General features: G+C 50.4%; 1 protein-coding gene across 10 annotated transcripts in view; it reads left to right on the plus strand.

Annotated features, from left to right (window-relative positions):
• Positions 1–22,636, plus strand: part of LOC119962054 (solute carrier family 35 member F5-like) — a 200,273-nt gene that overhangs the window by 12,909 nt on the left and 164,728 nt on the right. For all 10 annotated transcript variants that reach the window (XM_038789851.1, XM_038789846.1, XM_038789856.1 and 7 more), the window contains one exon: positions 9,784–9,886. In XM_038789851.1, the coding sequence (XP_038645779.1) occupies positions 9,870–9,886 (17 nt within the window). In that variant the 5' untranslated portion in view covers positions 9,784–9,869. The remainder of the gene's footprint in view (positions 1–9,783; positions 9,887–22,636) is intronic.

Raw genomic sequence — 22,636 nt, forward strand, 5'->3', positions numbered from 1 at the left:
CGCTATTAGGGTTCGCCCGAAGGTGGCAGCCATTTATTGACTTCTTGACAGAGGAGTAAGCGTCAGTGTGGGGGGGGTTCTAGGGTAGGGTAGAGTAGAGTACGGGGATATTGAGGCAGGTCTGTGCGTGAACAGAGCTGTGGTTTGCACTATGTTCAATTTGTGTCTTGACTTCTTTTGTTTTTGTACTGTACAATGTCACTTTTTCTATATGCATAAAATACCTCTAAAATTGTTTGTTTAAAAAAAAGAATCAAAAAACATTTGTCAAATTGGCAAAATGCTCATCTCCAAATTGTCTTGGAAAAATATGATTAATCTTCCCTTAACTGGCTCCAGCATATTAGGATTCACAGAGCTGGGGTTGACAACATTTCTATTTGTAATGCCAATAATGTATTTTTTTGAAGTGCAATCTTCCTTTAAATATAACAAAGCTTTTACAGATCCTCTAAACACAATTCTCGAGCCATTGTTTCACCTTCATCTGTACAAAAATTGAGGTGAAAGATTTATTAATCTTTTTGATGATCCCTTCCCTTCTAATGTGTTCATAAAAGCCATTGTTAATTCCCTTTTTATGTTGATCAATTTATTTCATGCTCCTCTCTTTCGACATCTTAATCTCTCTTGCTTACTTTGTGTTTTATGTTTCTCACAGTTTTTTAAATGTTCCATCCCTTATGTTTATCATTTGATTAAAAATCGTGTTTTCATACATTGGAGTGTATTGGAATTGTTCTCTAAATGTTGGGAAGACCAAGGAACTGATCATCGACTTCAGGAAGCGTAGCACAACACACGCTCCCATCTGCATCAATGGCCCCGAAGTGGAGATGGTCTATAGCTTTAAGTTCCTGGGGGTCACCATCACCAAGAGTCTGTCCTGGTCCACTCGCATTGATGCAATAGTCGAGAAAGTCCAACAACGTCTCTACTTCCTACGGAAGCAATTTGGCATGTCTGCATCGACTCTCTCAAACTTCTACAGATGTGCGATAGAGAGCATCCTATTTGGCTGCATCACAGCCTGTGGCAGCTGCATGGCAGCTGCTCGGTCCAAGATCGCAAGAAACTGCGGAGTCTGGTGAACCTAGCCCAACACATCACGCAAGCTTGCCACCCCCACATTGATTCTTTATACACCCCCCGCTGCCTCAGGAAGGCAGACAGCATTATCAGAGACCCCTCCCACCCAGGCATTGCCTTCTTCCAGACCCTTCCATCAGGCCGGAGGTACAGAAGTCTGAAGACCCACATATCCAGACACAGGAACAATATGCCTCCGCCCCCCCCCCCCCATCGTCAGCCTATCTACATATTGAGTCAGGAATCCTTCCTGTGCACACCTGACAAAATCTGCTCCATCCAAACCATATTATCCAGTCAATATTAGGGAAGTTGAAGTCACCCATGACGACAACTGTTACTTCTGCACCTTTCCTCCATTTCTCTGCTGCTATTGGTGGGCGGGGTCAGCAGAAAACTCCCAATAAAGTGACTGCTCCTTTCTTGTTTCTGACTTCCACCCATACTGACTTAGTAGACAAACCCCCCTCAACTACTTCCTTTTCTGCAGCTGTGGTGTATTCCCTAATTTATTTTTTTAAAAATAATGTTTATTGGAATTTTTTTGAAAAATATATATCAACAGAACAATAATAATAACAATAAGCACCCCCCGACACCTGTAACAACGCATATAACTAACCCCCCCCCCCCCCAAACCCAATAAACAACAAAATTAATTTACAATAAGCAAATTAATTTAAACACTACCCCTCTGAGACCCCCCTTCCCCCTCCTCCCCCCGGGTTGCAGCTGCTGCTGACCTAGTTCCTTATCTTTGAGCCAGAAAGGCGTGGAAAGGCAGCCACCTCCTAAAGAACCCTTGTACCGACCCCCTTAGTGCGAATTTGACCCTCTCCAGCTTAATGAATCCCGCCATGTCATTGATCCACGTCTCCACGCTCAGAGGTCTCGCATCTTTCCACTGCAGCAAGATCCTCCGCCGGGCTACTAGGGACGCAAAGGCCAAAACATCGGCCTCTTTCGCCTCCTGCACTCCCGGCTCCACCCCAACCCCAAATATTGCGAGTCCCCAGCCTGGCTTGACCCTGGACCCTACCACCCTCGACACCGTCCTTGCCACCCCCTGCCAGAATTCCCCCAGTGCCGGGCATGCCCAAAACATATGGGCATGGTTCGCTGGGCTCCCCGAACACCTAATGCACCTGTCCTCGCCCCCAAAACACTTGTTCATCCTCGTCCCGGACATATGAGCCCTGTGCAGTACCTTGAACTGGATGAGGCTAAGCCTCGCACATGAAGAGGAGGAGTTCACCCTCTCCAGGGCGTACGCCCATGTCCCCCCCCCTCAATCTGCTCCCCCAGCTCCACTTCCCACTTAGCCTTCAACTCCTCTACTGACGCCTCCTGCATCACCTGGTAGATGTCAGACACCTTCCCATCCCCGACCCACACCCCCGAAAGTACCCTATCCCTTACCCCCCGCGGGGGCAGCAAGGGGAACCCCTCCACCTGCCACCTAGCAAACGCCTTGACCTGAAGGTACCTGAACATATTCCCCTGAGGAGCTCAAACTTCTCCTCCAGTTCACCCAGGCTCGCAAACCTCCCGTCAATGAACAGGTCTCCCAACTTCCTAATGCCCGCCCTGTGCCACCCCAGGAATCCGCCATCAATGTTCCCTGGGGCAAACCGGTGGTTCCCCCACAGCGGGGCCTCTACCGAGCCCCCCACTTCCCCCCCCGTGTCGCCTCCACTGCCCCCAAATTTTGAGGGCAGCCGCCACCACCGGGCTCGTAGTGTACCTCGTTGGAGGGAGCGGCAACAGCGCCGTTACCAGTGCCTTCAGGCTCGTGCCTCCACAGGACGCCATCTCCATTTGTTTCCATGCTGCCCCCTCCCCATCCATTACCCACTTACGTACCATCAACACGTTAGCTGCCCAATAGTACCCAGAGAGGTTGGGCAGCGCCAGCCCCCCTCTATCCCTGCCCCGCTCCAAAAAGACCCTCCGTACCCTCGGAGTCCCGTGTGCCCAAACAAATCCCAGAATGCTGCTGTTCACCCTCCTAAAAAAGGCCCTCGGAATGAAAATGGGGAGGCACTGAAACAAAAACCTCGGGAGCACCGTCATTTTAACGGACTGTACTCTACCCGCCAGCGACAGCAGCAGCATGTCCCACCTTTTAAATTCCTCCTCCATCTGCTCCACCAACCTAGTAAAATTAAGCTTGTGCAGAGTACCCCAGCTCCTAGCCACCTGAACCCCTGTTGCTCGTTTTACTGGAGTGTGATTAACACGCCTCCGTTTAAAGGCCGTGTGCTTAACACTGCTATGGCTCTGTATATGTAATTATGCTCTGAGTCGCCAGGTGCTGTATTTAGACACCGTCACAAGTATATCAAGGTCAGGCTCAAAGTAATAAATCTGTACACCGATTAGTAAGTCCAAACGATTGGTGTTTATTATAACAAATATAATAAATACACATGCATACGCTAAAGAGACTAACTTACTTCTAATACTAAACAACTAAATGCTTACCTAGACAGGAACAGGCAAGGTCAGGGAACAAGGCCTTCGTCCCGTTCTTGGTCTGCAACTCCCTGAATCGTAAGGTTGTCAAGATCTAGCAAGATCTGGATCACGTAGCGATCGTTGTATTGGCACTTACAGTTCGATGGCTCATGGCTCAACGGCTGGTGATGGAACTGGAGTCAGGATGCGATGTAGCAAGCAAAGCAGAGCAGAGCCGGAGCAACAAAACAGACCGAACCATGTGCGGGGCCTATTCTTATAGGTCCTAGAAGTCCGTGCCCCCTTGGGGCGGTTCTTTTACCTGCCAGGTATCGATTGGGCCTTTCCCAATCTATATCTTCCAAACCCCCCAATCTGAGGGTCGTTCCTCGATGGGTGGGGCGGTCGCTACGGCTCTTTGTGTTGGTTGCCGTGGCGCCATTCTGTCTGGGCGTCTACGCAAAAGTATCCATTGATACTTAAATGTTTCTATTGTGCGGGGTCTGGATCTGGATCACCTCATTACTATGCAGATCTGTTTCCATTTTCACCTTTGGCTGAAACTCTGCACCTGGCCAAAAACTGGTTTCTGTACGTGCAGAATGCAAATTAGTCTTCTGCAAGCTGCTTGTCCTCACTAAGACTGTTTTTCCCTGCAGCCTTAGCAGTTCTCCATTTTGTAGCCCCTTGTCCATCTTAGATGGCTACACCCCCAGGTACCTAAAACTCCTCACTGCCCTCTTTAGCGGGAGCCTACCAATCCCCTCCTCCTGATCTCTCGGGTGTACAACAAACAGCTCGCTCTTGCCCAGGTTCAATTTATATCCCGAGAAACTCCCGAACTCAGCAAGAATCTCCATCCCCTCCGGCATTCCCCCCCACCGGCTCTGCTACATACAGCAGCAAGTCGTCTGCATACAGCGACACTCGATGCTCCTCCCCACCCCGCACCAGACCCCTCCACCTCCCCAACTCTCTGAGGCTCAATTGCCAACGCAAAAAGCAAGGGGGACAGGGGGCACCCCTGCCTCGTCCCATGGTGGAGCCTGAAGTACTCTGACCACCTCCCATTTGTCGCTACACTCGCCATTGGGGCCTCATACAGCAACCTCACCTATTTAATAAACCCCACCCCGAACCCCTCCAACACCTCCCACAAGTACCCCCACTCAACCCTGGTAAAGGCCTTCTCTGCATCCAATGCCACCACAATCTCCGCCTCTCCTTCTGCCGCCGGCATCATTATCACATTTATCAGCCTTCGCACGTTAGTGTTCAGCTGCCTCCCCTTCACAAAACCCGTCTGATCTTCATATATCGCACCCAGTCCTCTATTCTAATGGCCAAGATTTTCGCCAGCAACTTGGCGTCCACATTCAGCAGTGAAATCGGCCTGTATGATCCGCACTGCAAGGGGTCCTTATCACGCTTCAGGATCAGGGAAATCAGCGCCCGAGACATCGTCGGGGGCAAAACACCCCCCTCCCATGCCTCGTTAAAGGTCCTAACCAACAGGGGGCCCAACAGGCCCGCGTATTTCTTATCAAATTCAACCGGGAACCCATCCGGTCCTGGCGCCTTCCCCGACTGCATATGGCCAATCCCTCTGACCAGCTCCTCCAACTCGATCGGCGCCCCCAGTCCCTCCACCTGCACCCTTGGAAATCACAGCCTGTCCAAAAAGCTCTTCATTCCCCCTCCCACCACCGGCGGCTCCGACCGGTACAGTTCCCTGTAGAAGTCCCTAAAGACCTCATTGACCTCTGCCTCTGCCGCACCGCATTCCCACCCTGATCCTTCACTCCAACAATCTCCCTAGCCGCGTCCTGCTTGCGAAGCTGATGAGCCAGCATCCTGCTCTCCTTCTCTCCATACTCGTAGACCGCTCCCTGCGCCTTCCTCCACTGTGTCTCCGCCTTTCTGGTGGTCAATAAATCAAACTTGGCCTGCATGCTACGCCACTCCCCCAGCAATACTTCCTCCGGGGCCTCCGCGTACCTCCTATCTACACTCAACAGCTCCCCCCCAGTCTCTCCCTCTTTTTCCCCCCCCCCCCTCTCCCTATGGGCTCGGATGGAGATCAGCTCCCCCCTAATCACTGCCTTCAGAGCCTCCCCCACCTGGACCTCCCCAGTATCATTGACCTCGAGGTACCTCTCGATACATCCCCGCACCCTCCTACACACCACCTCATCAGCCAACAACCGCACGTCCAGATGCCAAAAGCGGGCGCTGGTCCCGCACCTCCCCCATCTCCAGATCCACCCAATGTGGAGCATGGTCCGAAATCGCGATAGCCGAATACTCTGCCTCCTCCACCCTCGGGACCAGTCCCGTACTCAGAACAAAGAAATCAATGCGGGAATAAACCCTGTGCACATGGGAGAAATAAAGAGTACTCCCGAGCCCTCGGCCTCCCAAACCTCCAGGCATCCACCCCTCCCATCTGGTCCATAAACCCCCTCAACACCTTGGCGGCCGCCTCCGGCCTCCTACCTGTCCTTGAACTAGAACGATCCAGTAGGGGATCCAGCACCGTATTGAAGTCCCCCCTCATGATCAAGCCCCCCACCTCCAGGCCAGGAATGCGGCCCAACATACGCCTCACGAAACCAGCATCATCCCAATTTGTGGCGTACACATTTACCAACACCACCCTCTCCCCCTGCAGCTTACCGCTCACCATCACATATCTGCCGCCACTATCAGCCACCACCTCAGACGCCTCAAAAGCCATCCTCTTCCCCACCAGGATCGCCACCCCGCCGGTTCTTCGAGTCGAGCCCTGAATGGAAAACCTGCCCCACCCGCCCCTTCCTCAGATGGACCTGGTCCGCCACCTTCAGGTGGGTCTCCTGGAGCATGGCCACGTCCGCCTTCAGCCCCTTCAGATGCAAAAACACCCGGGCACGCTTAACCGGCCCATTCAACCCCGTCACGTTCCACGTAATCAGCCGGATCAGAGGGCACCCCGCCCCCCTCTCCCGTCAACTAGCCATAGCCCATCGATTGCTCACACCTGGCCAGCACCCATTCGGCCCGTTTCCCACGGCGATAGAACCTCACCTCGACCCCCCCCGACGCACACCAGCTCCTCCCTGGCCAATCCAGCAGCAACCCGGTATCCCCCCCCCCCCCCCAACGCCTCCTCCGGGGACTCAAAATAGTAATGGCGGTCCTTGTAGGTGACCCGCAGGCGGCTGCATAGAACATAGAACAGTACAGCACAGAACAGGCCCTTCGGCCCTCGATGTTGTGCCGAGCAATGATCACCCTACTCAAACCCACGTATCCACCCTATACCCGTAACCCAACAGCTCCCACCTTAACCTTACTTTTTAGGACACTACGGGCAATTTAGCATGGCCAATCCACCTAACCCGCACATCTTTGGACTGTGGGAGTAAACCGGAGGAAACCCACGCACACACGGGGAGGACGTGCAGACTCCACACAGACAGTGACCTAGCCGGGAATCGAACTTGGGACCCTGGAGCTGTGAAGCATTTATGCTAACCACCATGCTACCGTGCTGCCCATGCTGAGCTTCACCTCCGTGGAGCACCGCCTTCGTCCGGTTGAACCCGGCCCTCCGCTTAGCCACCTCCGCACTCCAGTCCTGGTAGATACGCACTGCCGAATTCTCCCACTTGCTGCTCCTCACCTTCTTGGCCCATTGCAGAACACACTCCCGGTCACTGAACCGATGGAACCGCACCAGCACCTCCCGCGGGGGTTCATTCACCTTAGGCCGCCTGGCCAGTACTCTGGGCCCCCTCCAGCTCCAGGGGCAGATGGAAGGATCCTGCTCCCACCAGCGAGTTCAACATCACGGCCACATAGGCCGGCAGGTCCGACCCCTCCAGCCCCTCCTCGAGGCCCAGGATCCGCAAGTTCTTCCTCCGCGATCGAAACTCCATCTCCTCGAACCGATCTTGCCACTTTTTGTGAAGCGCCTTGTGCATCTCCACCTTCCCCACGAGGGCCGAGACCTCATCCACGCGCTCAGAGGCCCGCTGCTGCAACTCCAGGATCGCTGCACCCTGAATTGTCTGGGTCTCCAGCAGCTTACTAGTCGTTACATTCCGGGATTCCAACAACTCCCCTTTCAGCTCCGTAAAATAGCGCAGAAGGGCCACCTGCTGCTCCTCCGTCCACTGCCTCCACTCTTCAGGGGCTCCACCAGCCGCCATTTTGTCCACCTTCCCCCGCTTTTCCAGGGGAGCTGCTGCTGTTTTTCTCCTCGCCCCACTCCGAGTCCGCACCATAAATCCCGTGGGGTTTTGCTCCAGACCCCTTTATCCACCGGGAATCGTCGAATCAGCGCCGTTTGGGGCCATTAAAAGAGCCTACAAGTCCTATTAAAGCGGGAGCTGCCGAAAGTGCGGCTTGGCTCCGCATAACCGCAACCGGAAGTTGTGTATTCCCTAATTAACAGTGCCACTCCCCCTCTTTTATCTCCCTTCCTTTTCTTCTGAAAACATCTAAACCCCGGAACATCTAACAACCATTCCTGTCCTTGTGAAATCCATGTCTCTGGAATGGCCACAATATCGTAGTTCCAGGTACTGATCCATGCTCGAAGTTCATCTCTCTTATTCCTGACACTCCTTGCATTGAAACATACACACTTTAACCCATCCCACTGAGTGCAACTTTGCCCTATCAACTGTCTATCCTTCCTCACTGACTTGCTGCATGCTATTTCTGCCTGTTCAACAGCTACCCTATCCTCTGATCCATAGCTCTGATTCACATACCCCTGCCAAACTAGTTTAAACCCTCCTGAAGAGCTCTAGCAAACCTCCCCACCCAAGATATTGGTGCCTCTCCGGTTTAGGTGCAATCCATCCTTCATGTACAGGTCCCACCTTCCCCAGAAGATATCCCAATGATCCACATATCTGAAGCCTTCCCTCCTACACCTGCCCTGTAGCCACATGTTCAACTGCACTCGCTCTCTGTTCCTTGCCTCACTTGCACGTGGCACCGAAAGCAATCCTGAGATCACTACTCTGCTTGTCCTGCTCTTTAGCTTCCAACCTAACTCCCTAAAATCAATTTTTAGATCCTCATCCCTTTTCTTAGCTTTGTCGTTGGTGCCTATGTGCACCACGACTTCTGGTTGCTCCCCCTCCCCCTTAAGAATCCTGTAGACTCGATCCGAGACATCCCTGGCCCCTTGCACCCGGGAGGCAACATACCTGCCGGGAGTCTCGCTCGCGACCACAGAATCACCTATCTATTCCCCTAACCATTGAGTCTTTTATCACTCTTGCTTTTCTATTCTCCCCCATTCACGTCTGAGCCACAGAGGCAGACTCAGTGCCAGAGACCTGGCCGCTAGGGCCTTCCCCGGGTAGGTCATTACCCCCCCCCCCCCCCCCCCCCCCCAAAACGGTATACTTGTTTTCAAGGGCAACGGCCACAAGGGATCCCTGCACTGTCTGCCTGTTCGTTTTCTTTCCCCTGACTGTAACCCAGCTACTCTTGTCCTGTACCTTGGGTGTGGCTACCTCCTTGTAACTCTTCTCTATTACCCCCTCTGCCTCCCGGATGATCCGAAGTTCATCCAGCTCCAGTTCTCTAACGGTCTCTGAGGAGCTGGAATTGGGTGCACTTACCGCAGGTATAGTCAGCGGGGTCATCGGTGGTATCCCTCACCACCCACATCCTACAGGAGGAGCATGCAACTGCCCTAACCTCCATCCCCTCTTACCTTTCAGAATATGGCTGCCCTGTAGACCAACTGGAACTCCACCCTCCGACTCTGCTCCTAGTCAGCTGCAGTCTCTGTAAACTCCGGGCTCCCTTCTCGCTCTTTAATGAAATGAAAGGAGCGCCTTGTTCTCTTCTCACCAAACTCTCACTATAGCACTCAAATGCACCCAAATTCAACACTCCGATGGTGGTCCTCCCGCATGTCTCATGAGTAACTATTCTCCATGTGTGACCCAGGACAGTGAACGTTAGGAGGGCATCACAGGCATGTTTGGTCCTGTCTTCACTCAATGCTGACATAAATTCAACGCACCAAGCACTAATGGATAGTGATTAAGAACAAAGCTTTAAAAACACTGCTCTGCAGCATTATGTTTCAAGTACCAAAATCTACCCTGGCAATTGTGCAACCGCAGGATAATAGTTTACTACTCTGCATATGCCTCGGTGGAAGTTAGAATTTCTTTGTATTGTAAACCAATTTGGTTTGAACTAACTTGTGTTTGTTTAATGCAGGTGAAGCACAAATAGGATTTAATATGGTGTGGAGAAGAGACTGAAGGAACAAAAAAATCTTTATTTAGACTCGAGAAACTGGCTATATGAAAAAGTATTTGAGGTACATCTAAACAACAATATATTCTTTTTACCTATTTGAACTAACCATATTGACATCGCTCATTAAAAACAAAAACTGTAACTCACTCCCTAACAACATTTGTTGGTGTGCCAACACAACATGAGCTGCATCGGTTCAAGAAGGTGACTTACTATCACCATCTCAAGGGCATTAGGGACAGGCTATAAATGCCTACCTTGCCAACAACACTCTCATCTGAAAAACAATTTTTTTTAAATTGCATGTAATTACCAATTTTGTTTAATATTTGCTGCAGTGATTTTTAAAAAATATATAGTAATTCTAAATTATTTTCAGAATTCCTATGAATTTGTTCGTGGATAGTTTGCTGCTGGACTTTGTTGTAATATTTAGCAGCTGACTTGTCCTGTCCTTAAACCACTGCGATTTAATAGGTATATAAATGTAGCTAGTCCGAGGACAGTTGTATCAGCTTTGAAATTTATAGCTCAAAGTAAGTAGCTCTGGGCGGCATGTGGCACAATCGTTAGCATTGCTGCCTATGGCGCTGAGGACCTGGGTCACTGTCCGTGTGGAGTTTGCACATTCTCCCCGTGTCTGCGTGGGCTTCACCCCCACAACCCAAAGATGTGCAGGCTAGGTGAATTGGCCACGCTAAATAGCCCCTTAATTGGAAAAAAAATAATTGGCTACTCTAAATTTAAAGGAAAGTAAGTAGCTGGCTTTTTAAAAAAAAAAAAATTATATTAAACATAAGAATGGAAAACACATAGAATCATAGAATTCAGTGCAGAAGGAGGCTATTCGGCCCATCTAGTCTGCACCTGCCCTTGGAAAGAGCACCCTACCCAAGCCCACACCCCACCCCATTCCTGTAACCAGCAACCCCACCCAACCTTTTTTGGACACCTTGAGGGCAATTTAGTATGGTCAATCCACCTAACCTGCACATCTTTGGACTGTGGGAGGAAACCAGACTACCTGGAGGAAACCCACGCAGACACAAGGAGAATGTGCCGACTCCACACAGACAGTGACCCAAGCCGGGAATCGAACCTGGAACCCTAGAGCTGTGAAGCAACTGTGCTACCGTGCTATAAATCATTATGACGTGACAGGATAGTTGGATAATCCTGCAAAGAGCTACTATATGCTGTGAAACCCTGCGAACTACACTTCCGAACACATACTATTATAGAATACTGCAGCATAGATGGAGGCCACTCAGCTCAGCATACCGATGCTGGCTCATTGAAGGAGCTCTCCAATTAGTTCCACTCTCTTGCCCTTTCCTCCGAGCGCTGCAATTTTTTCCCTTCTGGATTGTTTTGATAAACCAATTTGGTTTGAATTAACTTGCGTTTGTTTAAGGCAGTTGAAGCACAAGTAGGATTTTATATAGTGTGGAGAAAATGTTTAAGTACCTAGGTAAAAGATCTTGCAACACCAGGTTAAAGTCTAACAGGTTTGTTTCGAATCACTAGCTTTCGGAGCACAGCTCCAACCTTGAGTGAATCTGAGGAAGGAGCTGTGCTCCGAAAGCTAGTGATTTGAACCAAACCTGTTGGACTTTAACCTGGTGTTGTAAGACTTTTTACTGTGCTCATCCCAGTCCAACGCCGGCATCTCCATCATAGGTAAAAGATGATTCATGTGTTAAATGAAAGTAATTGCTGAAAAAGGCTGTTTCGTCATTAAGTTTGTACTCCAATTAAAACATCTGGATGATGAGAAAGATGCCATCACATTCGCCTAACACGTGAAAGATCCCCAGTTCAAAACCGGGCAAAAGCATCAAATGCTCCTCGTTTCTGGGCGGCATGCTAGCACAGTGGTTAGCACTGTTGCTTCACAGCGCCAGGGTCCCAGGTTCGATTCCAGGCTTGGGTCATTGTCGTTGAGGAGTCTGCACGTTCTCCCCGTGTCTCGGGTACTCTGGTTTCCTCCCACAAGTCCCAAAAGACGTGCTGTTAGATAATTTGGACATTATGAATACTCCCTCGGTGTACCTGAACAGAATGTGGCAACTGGGGACTTTTCACAGTAACTTCATTGCAGCGTTAATGTAAGGCTATTTGTGACAATAAAGATTAATTGGGCAGCTGTCAGTCCACCTTGAGTGATAACCACTTAGTAATTATTACTAAGGTACATTTTACCATCAAATGCTTCAAAAACTTTCTCCAATAGTCATGAATGACCTCTTGTCCCACCGTCATATTCCCTATTGGTTCATTGGATAGTGCATCTGGCTTGACTTGATCATAGTTAAAAAGAAAGAAGTACTTGTATTAATATTGTACTCTGGTTTTGCTACAGTCTATCAACAAAGGAGCTCATCGATATGTAAATCTTGGCTTTGTCTCTCGACTAACATTAAAACCATAAATGCTCTAGGGACACATTCATCTTGAAATTGCACTGAACTGCAGTTTTACTACCCATGCCAGCTTCCCCGAACAGGCGCCGGAATGTGGCGACTAGGGGCTTTTCACAGTAACTTCATTTGAAGCCTACTTGTGACAATAAGCGATTTTCATTTTATTTTCATTTTTACTCATTGCAATGGTATAGCTGTATAGGATTATCTACTGAAGTGATTTCACATTGCTGCCTTGTCAGGAGCCAGGTAACCAGTCTCACTGCCAAGCCATGCTACAAATATTGCACCATCTTTTTTATGCCAGTATAGAAATGCAAGCAGAACTGGGTGAAAGCACTCCCAACAACCACACAGCAGAAGGAGGACGCACACACACGGCAGATTAGAGTCTCGTAGAACATAGAACAGCACAGAACAGGCCCTTCGGCCCTCTATGTTGTGCCGAGCAATGATCACCCTACTCAAACCCACGTATCCACCCTATACCCGTAACCCAACAACCCCCCCCTTAACCTTGCTTTTCATGACACTATGGGCAATTTAGCATGGCCAATCCACCTAACCCGCACATCTTTGGACTGTGGGAGGAAACCGGAGCACCAGGAGGAAACCCACGCACACACTGGGAGGACGTGCAGACTCCACACAGACAGTGACCCAGCCGGGAATCGAACCTGGGACCCTGGAGTTGTGAAGCATTTATGCTAACCACCATGCTACCGTGCTGCCCTTGAAAGTCTCGCAGCACTTTACATTGCATTTCAAAGATAATTAATTCTTGAGTCCAGCATAAAAGTCATCATGCACAGTCCAAGATCCTACAAGATAATTCTCAACTTCCATGCCTTATGTTTGCAATGTTAATTTTTTCCATTTCTCGGACACTGTTTCTCTAATATCCATCAGAGCTGTAATCACCTTACTCTTTAAAATGCTAACCCTTTACCTCCTCCTCCTTATCCAACCTCTGCCCATCGCCAAACAATATTTCCTTGCTATGGTTTGAGAATGTGTCATGAGCATCCAACTCTATCCCATCATAGCTCACCAGGCTAAATTGCTGGCTTTTAAAGCAGACCAAGCAGGCCAGCAGCACCGTTCGATTCCCGTACTAGCCTCCCCGGACAGGCGCCGGAATGTGGCGACTAGGGGCTTTTCACAGTAACTTCTTTGAAGCCTACTCGTGACAATAAGCGATTTTCATTTCATTTCATTTTAGATATTTAAATCTGTCCTAGTCAAAGTCACCAACAGTGTTCTGTGCTACTGTGACCACAGTGCATTATTCATCTTCCTCCTCTTTGATTCTCTGGACCTACTGAAATGTTAACCAGATCATCCTAAATGAATATCTGTCTTCTTTGATTCACCTTCATCATGCTTGCTTCACATGGCTTTATCCAACCTTCCAATGTCTGTCAACACATTTGGCTGCAATAAATTTTCCTCCCATGCCTGCATGGTCACCTCCGTTGTCCCCAAGATTTCATCCCTGATCCTTTCCTTTTCGGCATAGATAAACTACACCTCAACAACATTGAACTTTAAGCCTGGTGCCAGTTTATATTGGTATGCCACAATATCTAACTTTGCTCTGCCAATAAAATTAACATTGCAACTAGCACTCTCCATCTGCTGTCGAGCCATGGGTGAGCCAGAACTTTCTGAGGCTTAATATGAGTTAAGTCCAAAGCTGGACTTTTTAACATCTTTCAGATACTCTGTCTTATCCATTGATCTCATTCCTTTCTTGGATACCTGTTGAAGCTCAATCCTGAACCCAGTTGAAATTCTAAGTCCCATGTTGAGTCCATCACCTGGTTTCATCTTGAACATATCGAAGTCTTTGTCATTGCAGGCCTGATTTTCTTTTTTCATTGCTAGCCTCATTTCTCACTTTTTTAATATAAATTTAACCTTCAGAATTCTGTAGCCCATTCTACTTAGGGAAAATCTTGCTCAATTGCCTCCCTTTTTGCCAATTCTTATAGTGAATGTATCAATTTCACAGAATAATACAGCACAGAAAAGGCCCTTTGGCCCGTTGAATCTACACTGCGCATGACAAACACCTGATCTGCCTACCTGATCCCATTTGCCAGTACTTGGCCCATAACCTTGAATGTTATGACGTGCCAAGTGATCATCCAGGTACTTTTTAAAGGATGTAAGGCAACCCGCCTCTACCACCCTCCCAGAAAATACATTCCAGACTGTCACCATCCTCTGTATCAAAAACGTTTTACCTTAAATCCTCCCTAAACCTCCTGTCCTTGACCTTGAACTTGTATCCCCTCATGACTGACCCTCATGGCAGCACGGTAGCATGGTGGTTAGCATCAATGCTTCACAGCTCCAGGGTCCCGGTTCGATTCCCGGCTGGGTCACTGTCTGTGCGGAGTCTGCACGTCCTCCCCGTGTGTGCGTGGGTTTCCTCCGGGTGCTCCGGTTTCCTCCCACAGTCCAAAGATGTGCGGGTTAGGTGGATTGGCAAGGCTAAATTGCCCTTAGTGTCCTAAAAAATAATGTTAATGGGGGTTGTTGGGTTACTGGTGTAGGGTGGATACGTGGGCTTGAGTAGGGTGATCATTGCTCGGCACAACATTGAGGGCCGAAGGGCCTGTTGTGTGCTGTACTGTTCTAATTCTAATTCTCTAACTAAGGGGAACAGCTGCTCCCTCTCCATGCTCCTCATAATCTTATACACCTCGATCAGGTCACCCCTCAATCTTCTCTACTCCAGCAAAAACAACCCCAGTCTATCCAACCTCTCCTCGTAACTTAAATGTTCCGTCTATTTCGAAACATTTGTGCTCAACTACAAATCTGTCCACATTATTGCTTCCACCTCATCTCTGAAGTTGTATAATCCTGCTTGCAGATGCACATTTCCAGCTCTAATCTGCTGTTTGTGTCCTTCCTCCTTCTGCTCTGTGGTTTCACCCAGTTCTGCTTGCATTTCTATAGTGACACAATGCAGTTTTGGATGTGCAATGGTGCAACATTAGTAGCATGACTTGGCAGTGAGACTGGCTATCTTGCTCCCCTCCACTTCAAAGGCAAGAATGTGAAATAATTTCAATAGCTAATTCTTCCAGCTTGAGCATCGCAATGGGTGCAGTACAACAAAGTAACTTCAAGATTAATGTGTTCCAACAGCATTTATTGTCTTCAATATTAGTCAAGAGCTCAAGCCCTCTATTAGCCAGGATTTACATACTAATGAGCTATCAAGTTGGTAGGTTGGAGTGACACGGAAGCTGTAGCATAACTCTTGTTTCCTGGCTCTGCTCCAATTTGCATTGAATAGCAAAACGTATTGTACTAAGTTTCCAATTTTACTTCAGTACACATTAAGTCACATTATTTAAATTCATAATTTGGACTATATATTGTAAATCTATAGATTGTGGACATCCGCATTCCTCCCGCACTAGCATTATAGTTTTGTGGAATCTTGTTACTCAGGACATCCAATGGGCATCAAATATTTTGTCTTTATTAGAGTGGGCTTGGTAAGGCACTAAAATGGCCATATTAGAGTGGGCTTTGTAAGGTGCTAAAATGGCCATACAAAGGAATCTTTGAAGGTATTTTGTTGATTTTTCAGGTAGCTCTTGATTTTGGATTGGCACTTTTAACTTTTGATAAATGAAGTAATTTTTCATGATTATAGGAAGGATGTGAGGTATCCCGCCTCTACCACCCTCCTAGGCAGTGCATTCCAGACCACCATTCTCTGGGTAAAAAGGTTCCCCTCAAACCCCTCACTTTGAACTTGTGTCCCCGTGTAACTGACCCTTCAACTGAGGGGAGCAGCTGCTCCCTATCCATTCTGTGCATGCCCCTCATAATCTTGTACACCTCAATCAGGTCACCCCTCTGTATTCTCTGCTCCAGAAAAAAAAACGCAAGCCTATCCAACCTCTCTTCATAAGTTAAATGTTCCATTCCAAGCAACATTCTGGTGAATCTTCTCTGCACCTCCTCCAGTGCAATTACATTCTTCCTATAATGTGGCGAACAGAATTGCACACAGTACCCCAGCTGTGGCCTCACCAAAGTTCTATACAGCTCCAAGACTCCCAATCTCATTGTTACCCACCCGACTGATTTTTGTATCATCTTACTGATCCTATCCCCCCCATATGTCATTTATGGTCATTGGATAAACATATGGATGATAATAGAATAGTGTAGATGGGCTTTAGATTGGTTTCACAGGTCAGCGCAACATCGAGGGCTGAAGGGCCTGTACTGCGCTGTAATGTTATATTGTTCTATATAAATGACAAACGAAGGGGCCCAGCAAGGATCCCTGTGGTAAGTCACTGGATGTCAGATGCTAAAGCAGCCATTTATCATCCCCCTCTGTCTCCTACAGCTAAGCCAATTATGAATCCACCTTAACAAATCATGCTGTATCCATTCTGCATTTGCCACCTTAACAAGTCTCCCATGTGGGACCTTGTCAAAGGCTTTGCTGAAATCCATGCAAACTACATCAACTGCACTACCCTCGTTTACATGCTCAGAAAATTTAATCAAATTTGTTCGGCATGACCTCACTCTGACAAAGCCATGCTGACTATCCCTGATCAAACCTTGCCTCTCCCAAGTGGAGATGGATTCTCTCCTTTAGAATCTTCTCCAGTTGTTTCCCAATTACTGATGTGAGACTCACTGGTCTATAGTTCCCTGGCTTTCGACAACCTTTCTTAAATTGTGGGACAACATTAGGTGTTCTCCAGTCTTCTAGCAACATCCCCCATGGCCAGAGAGGAATTAGACATGTGGGTCAGAGTCCCGGCAATCTCTTCCCTGGCATCCAACAACAGTCTGGGACACAATTCATCTGGACCTGGAGATTTGTCCACTTTTAAACCCGCTAATACCTCTAACTATCTATTAATATTTTTAAAGTGATCGTTTGCAGTGCACTTCTTGCCACCAAAAACAAATTCCCTGTTGTGATTGTTGATCACACTATCAGCAATTGTCATTCAGATTTTCTAGATTTAAGTTCAGCATTATGTCCTCCAAGATCCCACCGCATAAAATAAAAAAAATTCCTGTTCTGTAGAATGATGGGGTGTAGATTAATTTGTTCTTAATCTAGGACAAAAGTTCGGCACAACATCATGGGCCAAAGGGCCTGTTCTGTGCTGTATTTTCAATGTTCTATAATTATCTTGGATAGGTTTTCTTTTTTTTTTAAATTGACTGACTATTTTTGAAATATTCTATCCTTCTACAGTAGTCCCCCGTTATAACGTGGGTTTTGGGGTCCAAGACAGCCACCTGCGTTGCATCCAAGCCGCGGATATCCACGATGGGGGTTTTAAATTTATTTAAAAATCTATGCATGCGCTTCCCATTGTGAGCCTACGGGGGGGCGGGGGGAGAGGTCAGACCCCGTAGACTCTCAATGGGAAGCGCATGCTTAGATTTTGAAATAAATTAAAACCTCCCATCGTGGATCTAATTAAAACAAGCTCTCTGATTGCCACAGAATGAGGCTGGGAGTTATTCCAGAGGGAAACCCACAGAAACTTACCAGGAACTCTGGTGGGTTTCACCAAACTGGAGGAAAGGATTGCCTTTCAAAAATATGTTCTGACCGCCACTGGTTTAAAGAACCTGTCTGCTGTGCAGGGTTGAGGCAGCTGTAGCTCTGCACTATCCACTTCCGGACGCTGTGTGAGCTGCTCCTCTCTCACTGAATCTCCCTCCAATCAGCCGGCAGTGTCAACTTCAGCGGCTGGCTCACTTTGATCCGGAGAGGGAAGCTGACAGTTGGGGTCCATAAGCCCCCCTGCCGTATATCGCGGAGCGCGGTATAACGGGGGACTACTGTATTACCTTCACTCCCATCTACACAGCTCCTTCACCCCAACCAGTTTGCTGACTTATAGCCTTGAATTCTCGAGTAGCAGATCTCCTGCTGAACATGGCAAACAAGCCATGTTTTTTTCTACTGATATAATTTGTTGATAATGGCCACTAACGGGGGGAGGGGAGGAGTGCGGGGCGTGGCTAGCAATGGCGACCTTTCCCGCGCTGGAGCGGGGCCAGGGAGGAGTGGCAAGGGGGGGGGAGGCCCCCCCCCCCGAGCCGGGGGGAGTCGGAGTGGGGCAGGAGCAGCCGGGTCAGCGTGAACCAGCTGACTTACGGGAGTACGATGGAGGGTACATCGCGGCTAGGAGGGGTCCTAGCCTGGGGGGGGGGGGAGGGGGGGTAGGGAGGGACACCGGGTTGCTGCTGAAAAGACCAGAAACGGGAAGTGGAGGACTGGAGAGGTGGGGGGAGGGGGACATCGCCATGGGGAGCGGGTCAGAAGGGGAGGGTCGACCCGGGGCGAGCAGGGAACAGGACATGGCTAATCGGCAGGGGAAGGGGGCGGGTCGTCCCGCGACCCGGCTGATCACTTGGAACGTGAGGGGGTTGAATGGGCCGGTCAAGAGATCAAGGGTATTCTCACACCTGAAGGGACTGAAGGCTGATGTAGCAATGTTACAGGAGACCCATTTGAAGGTAGTGGACCAGGTTCGCCTGAGAAGGGGGTGGGTGGGACAGGTGTTCCACTCTGGATTGGACGCAAAGAACCGGGGGGTGGCGATTCTGGTGGGAAAGAGGGTGTCGTTCGTGGCGGAGGAGGTGGTGGCGGATAAGGAGGGTAGGTATGTGATGGTGAAGGGTAAGCTGCAGGGGGAGAAAGTGGTGATGGTCAACGTATATGCCCCGAACTGGGATGACGCGGGTTTTATGAGGCGCCTATTGGACCTCATTCCGGGACTGGAGGCAGGGGGCTTGATCATGGGGGGGGACTTTAACACAGTGCTGGACCCCGGGCTAGACAGATCGAGCTCAAGGACCAATAGGAGGCCGGCAGCGGCAGAAGTGCTGAGGGGGTACATGGAGCAGATGGGAGGAGTAGACCCATGGAGGTTTGGTAGGCCGAGGGCGAGGGAGTATTCCTTTTTCTCCCACGTCCATAGAGTGTACTCCAGAATCGATTTCTTCGTGTTAAGCAGGGGGCTGATCCCGAGGGTACGGGAAGCTGAGTACTCGGCCATTGCGATCTCTGATCATGCACCGCATTGGGTGGATGTGGAAATGGGGGAGGCGCGGGACCAGCGCCCGCTGTGGCGGCTGGATGTGGGGCTGTTAGCGGACGACGAGGTGTGTAAAAGGGTCCGGAAGAGCATTGAGAGCTATCTGGACTTGAATGACACGGGTGAGGTGCAGGTGGGGATGGTCTGGGAGGCCCTGAAGGCAGTGATCAGGGGAGAGCTGATCTCCATAAGGGCGCATAGAGAAAGAAAGGAGAGGCAGGAGAGGGAGAGGCTGGTGGGGGAGCTATTGGAAGTGGATAGGAGATATGCGGAGGCACCAGAGGAGGGGCTGCTGGGAGAACGGCGCAGCCTGCAGGTCAAGTTCGACCTGCTGACCACCAGGAAGGCAGAGACGCAGTGGAGAAGGGCACAGGGCGCGGTCTATGAGTATGGGGAAAAGGCGAGCAGGATGCTGGCACACCAGCTTCGCAAACGAGATGCGGCTAGGGAGATTGGGGGAGTGAAGGAGAGGGGCGGGAAGGTAGTGCAGAAGGGGCAAGAAGTGAACGGGGTCTTCAGGGATTTTTACAAGGAGTTGTATCGGTCTGAGCCGCCGACAAGGAGAGGGGGAATGGAGGACTTCCTAAATAAATTGAGGTTCCCAAGGGTCCAGGAGGGGCTGGTAGAAGGGCTGGGGGCGCCAATAGGGCTAGAGGAGCTAGTCAAGGGAATAGGTCAGATGCAAGCGGGGAAGGCGCCGGGGCCAGATGGGTTCCCGGTGGAATTCTATAAGAAAAATGTGGACTTGGTGGGACCGGTACTGGTACGAGCCTTTAATGAGGCGCGAGAGGGGGGGGTTCTGCCCCCGACAATGTCGCAGGCTCTGATCTCCCTGATATTGAAGCGGGATAAAGACCCCGTGCAGTGCGGGTCCTACAGGCCTATCTCGCTTCTGAACGTGGATGCCAAGTTGCTGGCAAAGATCCTGGCAGCTAGAATAGAGGATTGTGTGCCAGGGGTAATCCATGAGGACCAGACGGGGTTCGTGAAGGGGCGGCAGCTCAACACGAACGTGCGGAGATTGCTGAATGTAATTATGATGCCGGCAGTGGAGGGGGAGGCTGAGATAGTGGTAGCGCTGGACGCGGAGAAGGCATTCGATAGGGTGGAGTGGGAGTACCTGTGGGAGACGTTGAAACGGTTTGGGTTTGGGGAAGGGTTTATTAAGTGGGTGAAGTTGCTCTACTCGGCCCCGACGGCGAGTGTAGTGACAAACGGGAGGAGGTCGGAGTATTTCGGGCTCCACCGAGGGACCAGGCAGGGATGTCCCCTATCCCCCCTACTTTTCGCACTGGCGATTGAACCGTTGGCGATGGCACTGAGGGGTTCAGGGGGGTGGAGAGGACTGACTAGGGGAGGGGAGGAACATCGAGTATCGCTGTATGCGGATGATCTACTGCTGTACGTGGCAGACCCAGAAGGGGGAATGCCGGAGATAATGGAACTATTAGCAGAGTTTGGGGACTTTTCGGGGTACAAATTAAATTTGGGCAAAAGCGAGGTTTTTGTGATACACCCGGGGGACCAGGGAGAGGGTATTGGGAGACTCCCCTTCAAGCGAGCAGGAAAGAGCTTTAGGTACTTAGGGGTGCAGGTGGCAAGGAACTGGGGGACCCTCCACAAGTTGAACTTTTCCAGGCTGGTGGAACAGATGGAGGAGGAGTTTAAGAGGTGGGACATGGTACCGCTGTCGCTGGCGGGGAGGGTGCAGTCAATCAAAATGACGGTCCTCCCAAGGTTCTTGTTTTTATTTCAGTGCTTGCCCATCTTCCTCCCTAGGGCCTTCTTCAAAAAGGTGACGAGTAGCATCATGAGCTACGTGTGGGCGCATGGCACCCCAAGGGTGAGGAGGGTCTTTTTGGAGCGGAGTAGGGACAGTGGAGGGCTGGCACTGCCCAATCTCTCGGGGTACTACTGGGCGGCAAATGTGTCAATGGTGCGCAAGTGGATGATGGAAGGGGAGGGGGCAGCTTGGAAACGAATGGAGAGGGCGTCCTGTGGCAACACAAGCCTGGGGGCCCTAGTAACGGCACCATGGCCGCTCCCCCCCACGAGGTACACCACGAGCCCGGTGGTGGCGGCCACCCTCAAGATATGGGGGCAGTGGAGGCGACATAGGGGGGAAATGGGAGGTCTGTTGGCGGCGCCAATAAGAGGGAACCATAGATTCATCCCGGGGAACATCGACGGGGGATTTCAGAGCTGGTACAGGGTGGGCATACGGCAGCTGAAGGACCTGTTTATAGAGGGGAGGTTTGCGAGCCTGGGAGGGCTGGAGGAGAAGTTTGAGCTCCCCCCGGGAAACATGTTCAGATATTTACAAGTGAAGGCATTTGCTAGGCGGCAGGTGGAGGGGTTTCCCCTGCTCCCCAGTAAGGGGGCGAGTGATAGGGTGCTCTCGGGGGTCTGGGTCGGAGGGGGGAAGATATCAGACATCTACAAGATAATGCAGGAGGCGGAAGCAGCATCAGGGGAGGAGCTGAAAGCCAAGTGGGAAGGGGAGCTGGGAGAGCAGATAGAAGACGGGACGTGGGCGGATGCACTGGAGAAGGTCAACTCTTCCTCCTCGTGTGCGAGACTGAGCCTCATTCAATTTAAGGTGCTGCATAGAGCTCACATGACGGGGACAAGGATGAGCCGGTTCTTTGGGGGTGAGGACAGGTGTGTCAGATGTCTGGGAAGCCCAGCGAACCATGTGCATATGTTCTGGGCATGTCCGGTGCTGGAAGGGTTCTGGAAGTGGGTGGCAAGGACGGTGTCGAAGGTGGTGGGGTCCAGGGTCAAACCAGGATGGGGGCTTGCGATCTTTGGGGTCGGGGTAGAACCGGGGGTACAGGAGGCTAGGGAGGCCGGAATACTGGCCTTTGCGTCCCTAGTGGCTCGACGAAGGATATTAATTCAATGGAAGGACGCGAGGCCTCCAAGCGTTGAAACTTGGATTAACGATATGGCTAGCTATATTCAGCTAGAAAGGATCAAATTTGCCCTGAGAGGGTCGGTACAGGGATTCGCCAGGCGGTGGCAACCTTTCCTTGACTTTTTAGATCAGAGATAGACGTTCGGGGTCGTGGCAGCAGCAACCCGGGGGGGGGGGGGGGGAGGGGGGGGCAGCAAGGGTCGTGGGGGGACATGCACGACTGTAACGCGGGCAAGTCTGCTCGCTGCTCATGTCTGAAACTGTAGGCTGCCTTGGTTGTTAAGGTTGCCTGGGAGGGGGGGGGGGGGGGGAGGACTGGTGCGCGCGAGAGGGCGGGCGAGGGAGGGACATTT

The sequence above is a fragment of the Scyliorhinus canicula genome, chromosome 2, assembly GCF_902713615.1.
Source record: "Scyliorhinus canicula chromosome 2, sScyCan1.1, whole genome shotgun sequence".
Lineage (NCBI taxonomy): Eukaryota > Metazoa > Chordata > Chondrichthyes > Carcharhiniformes > Scyliorhinidae > Scyliorhinus > Scyliorhinus canicula.